Below are 4,454 nucleotides of genomic sequence, written 5' to 3' on the forward strand. Positions count from 1 at the left end.
AATTTTAAAAGTATTTTAATCGGAAACACAGCTGGCAATATTTGGTTTTTAATTCGGCTTTTATCGGGGTTTATTTTTTGTATTTCTGTATTTTTGTATTTTGTATTTTTTGTATATTTGTGTATAGTATTTGTTTTTAATATGCTGTGAACCGCCCTGAGTCCTATGGGAGAAGGGCGGTATACAAATTAAATTATCTATCTATCTATCTATGTAGAACTGTCAGGCGTGTACGGAGAATAATGTAAATTCAGCAGAACGTCTAGTATAACTTGTATTGTGAAAAGTTTCATTCTCAGATCCTGTGTTTTAGTAATGAACATTTCAGGGAGATAGAGACCAATCTGAAAGGCCAAGGAGGCACTTCGTTAATTTACTACTGAAGAAACTTGACTTTCTGACAGAAAGAAAGGAATGATGAGGGCAGACTAAAGATAACATCAAATGAATGTAGTTTTGATTTAAAATCAAATTGCATGACAGATAATTACAATGACATTTTTGTCTTTTTTTTTTTTTAAAGCATTTTAATTCCAAAGAGGAAATATATCCAGAGGGCAGTTTTACTGACGTCAGTGTTGTAGAAATTGAAGCTGAGGACAAGAAATCCCTCTCAGATCAAGATCTGAAGCCTTTCGACTTGCTTAGGAAAGAGAAGAGTGCCTCAGAAGGTCACAGCAGTGGTATAGGGGGTTCATCCTGCATGTCTTCTCCTCGACAAAGTGTTTCGGATAGCGATGAAGGGGAACCTGCTCAGAACACTTCCGGCACTGTGCAGTACTCAACTGTAATACCCAGTGGCTACCGGGATCAAATTCCTTCGGTGCAAGTCTTTGCCAGATCTGAATCTACACAGCCTCTCTTAGATTCAGAAGAGAGGCCAGAGGATCAACAGATGCTTGGAAATGACCACTCAGTGCCCAAGCAGCGCTACTTCAAGCAAAATAGCAGCTGCGATGACACAGCCACAGATTTCGAAAAAGCGAAACAGATTTCTCCAATAAGTGAGGAAGATGCTGCCAGGCTTCCAGCATCACAAATGGGTGGATCTGGCCCAGAAACAGATGAACAAGGGAAGGACTTAATAGGTGCATTTTCTCCTAACCTAATGGAACAGGCTGGGCAGCTTGAAAATAACACAGATATGGTAACCAATGAAGAGATGCCCAAAAGCTACCTTCCGCAGACTGTACGGCAAGGTGGTTATATGCCCCAATGAAAAGACAATACTGTTATGCCATAGCTCTGTTTTTTTTTAAATTATGTTTCAGGTGAAAATCAGGCTCATCTATGGAAGATAATTTGGACAACATGAGATTTGGGAAACTTGAAAAGACTTTTAAAGGAAAATTTCTAGACTTCTACTGATTTTTTTCCTTCAAGCACTACATATATTCAATTTCAGAGATACGTTTATTACATTTCAGTTTTGTCCTGGGCATTCCACTTTGTTTTTAATGTAGAATATAAAGTTACATTCATTTGCATAAAGACATATAGGCCAGGAGTTGATAATTGCAAATATTTCCCTACAGTTAAGACCATAAGAGGTTAAAACGTACATTATGAATGCTCCATTTGTGATTGTCTGGCACCAACTTTTCAAAAATAGTGTTTTAATTACAGTGAGAGTTATCCAGAAGCAAATAGTTTACTGCCTATCTGGCCAAACATAATTGCCTCAGACAGAATATAAACATTACATGGGTTTAGTTATAGCCCCAATAATTAACTAACTAGAAATGTTTTGTTTGCTTGGGCTCTTTCTCTGACCGTAGCATGTTACTCATGTCAATCAAGGACTGCATTAATTGAGTGAATTATCAGCTAATTGAATCATGATTATGTCAAAAAGTTGACTGGTAATATTTCATGTTGACTTTTGACTGCCAGTATTTCATGCCTTTTGTATCTTGCACTTTGAGCCATATCTGCAGAAATGTAAATACTACATTTGGAACTCAATCCTACAAAGTCAAATCTCTGTATATGCTTATTTTTATTACCGTATCATAATTAGAGGCAATTGTTACTAAAGAGGAATATATACTGTTCTTTTGCTAACTGCTAAAATGCCAGGTTCTGGTATTCCTTCCTGTGCATAATTATGAAGGCTGGAAACCACACAGCTGGGTTATTGAAGACACTATGCTGAGCCGTGGTCTTTGTTTTGCAGTTCTGTTTCCTCCAACCTATGAAGACATTTATTTCTTGGAAATATCAATTCTTTTGGTTCATACAAGTTTATTAAAAACAAATTTCCACAATGCATTAATAGCCTGAATGTCTTTTGATGCAGTCCAGGAACACTAAAATTGCATAAGAATTAAAGATTATTTGATTGTTTTTTAACAATTTCAGTATGTATATATACTGAAACTTTAGAGATCATCACCTTGATTACTCTCATGTTCCTCTTTTTCTTCGGGGGGGGGATTATTATTAGTAATAGCTGACATTTATACAGTAGAGAAGCTGATAAGTTATACACCACAAGCTCAAAATATAACCACAAATATATTTAATCATTTTCAAAGTTTCAAATAATCTTAAATGGCCTTATTTTACTCTTTTTCTGCATATGTCATTGTAATATTTTCATGTTTGGAAATGAAGTCAATGCAAGCCTAGTTAATCACAGGTTTATTATGATTTGGCTGTTCACAGTTTGCTTTCACTTTGTCAGCAACTCAAATCATTTTTTGAAAGCTAACAGTTTAATGCCTATTCATTGAAACTATTCTACACTGAATCCTAGAAAATGAACAGAAATTGTTCATTGATGAAAACGGAATGAATTGTAAACATAATCCACAAATCTTGCCAAATTGTCCTCAAATCTTTTCCAAGTGTAATGGAGAAACTTGACTTCCTATCTTATGGGGTAGTCAGTCTATTATTTTGTATCTCTTTCCAACAAATTAAATGTCACTGCTGCAGGTGAATACCCTTTTCAGTGTTTTTTAATCTGTTTATCTCAATCCACCATGTAAGCAAACCATTTTGAACATGTTTCCTCTTAAATATAGTAAATAGAAGCCACCAATTAATTTTATAATTCCTATATTCTAATTGTGGAATGCACAAAGCGTGCCCATTAACATTCTACAAAAGCACCATTATCTAAATTGAGAGAATGTTATATGATATGGTGTTATTCAAAAAACAGATTACATCACAACAATGTAACTTCAAACATATAAGAATGGTGCTCAGAATTGTATTACAGTATTACTTCCTTATAATTTCTCCAACCTTTTGACCACCTGTATTAACCTCATAGATTTTTAGGTGGAAAACCTTTGCATAGTTAATCCCCACTTACAGTATACAGTATAATAGAGCATTTTCTCAAGTTCACAATTACTACTTCAATCCAGAAAATAAGTAGAACATTATAACTGTCTCAAAAAAAACCCTGCTAGCAAAAAAGGGCTGGTTTGTTTAAAACTGTCAAACTGGCTTAATTATTATTTAAAAAATGACCTTCAACCCAAGTTTCCCCAAAGAGGCTTTTAATCTGAGCAAAGCTCAGTGTATTGGGCTTTGCTTTCTAAAGATGGATTCCCCCATGGAAAAATTTGATCATTGAAGCAGAGACAGCCTTCCTTCAAGACTGGAGTCTTTCTTGATCTCCAACAGGGAAGACCCATCAGTCCTCTGACTCCTGCTGGAACAGTATTTTTTTTCAAACTTGGCAGCTTTCCGATGAATGGAAAGCTGGCTGGGGAATTCTGTGTTGAAGCCCAGTCAACTTAAGGTAGCCAAGCTTGAAAAACATTGATAGACTATCACAGGGGACATATTTCAGCATAAATATATTTTCACAAATTTGATTTGTTAGTTATATTTTAAGCCTCAATTTCTTCATTACTACGAAACAAATTAATCCACCTATCGTGCCAATTATTTTTTAAGTTAAACATTGACTCCAGTGTTGGAACACAATTATTTTTGTTGCAATTTATATATTCTCATGGTATGTAGCCCTTAATTTTACCATTATTGTGAACATCCACTGACGTCGACTTGGTGTTAAATTCTGCTGAATAAAATCCCTCAGATAAATTGAATGTTGGGTTGTTTTAAAACTATTTGCCTGTGATTGAATAAATTAGGTACAGAATAACATTATATAGCATTTTTAACGGAAATAGTTCAAAGTAATTCTGTACCTTGGGTTTTTTAAATACAATTAAGTAGCAAGGATTCCAAGTTTAATTTTATTGCATCTGAAGGTAATTGATATGATTACGAAAGTATTTGTTTAGTCAGTTAAATTTATAATCAGCTTCCTTGCATATCAAGAGGAATGTTGCTCTTGATGTCTTAAATGTGAAGACAGATTAGTAGGAAAGGAAGAAAATCCAAGAAAAGTTATGATGACTTTTTAAGGGTCTTCTGCTTTTTTGTTCTGACTTTTACCTCAGGTGAAAGCAATAATTTAACTTAAA

At 34.6% G+C, this 4,454-nt stretch overlaps 1 protein-coding gene across 1 annotated transcript in view; it reads left to right on the forward strand.

Moving 5' to 3' along the window:
• Nucleotides 1-4,435, forward strand: part of LOC107300506 (interleukin-6 receptor subunit beta) — a 23,343-nt gene extending 18,908 nt beyond the window's left edge. The window contains exon 11 of the mRNA XM_015829829.1: nt 524-4,435. Within this exon, the coding sequence (XP_015685315.1) occupies nt 524-1,219 (696 nt within the window). The 3' untranslated portion in view covers nt 1,220-4,435. The remainder of the gene's footprint in view (nt 1-523) is intronic.
• The last annotated feature ends 19 nt before the right edge of the window (nt 4,436-4,454 follow it).

The sequence above is a fragment of the Protobothrops mucrosquamatus genome, unplaced genomic scaffold, assembly GCF_001527695.2.
Source record: "Protobothrops mucrosquamatus isolate PMUCROS unplaced genomic scaffold, P.Mucros_1.0 scaffold7277, whole genome shotgun sequence".
NCBI lineage: Eukaryota > Metazoa > Chordata > Lepidosauria > Squamata > Viperidae > Protobothrops > Protobothrops mucrosquamatus.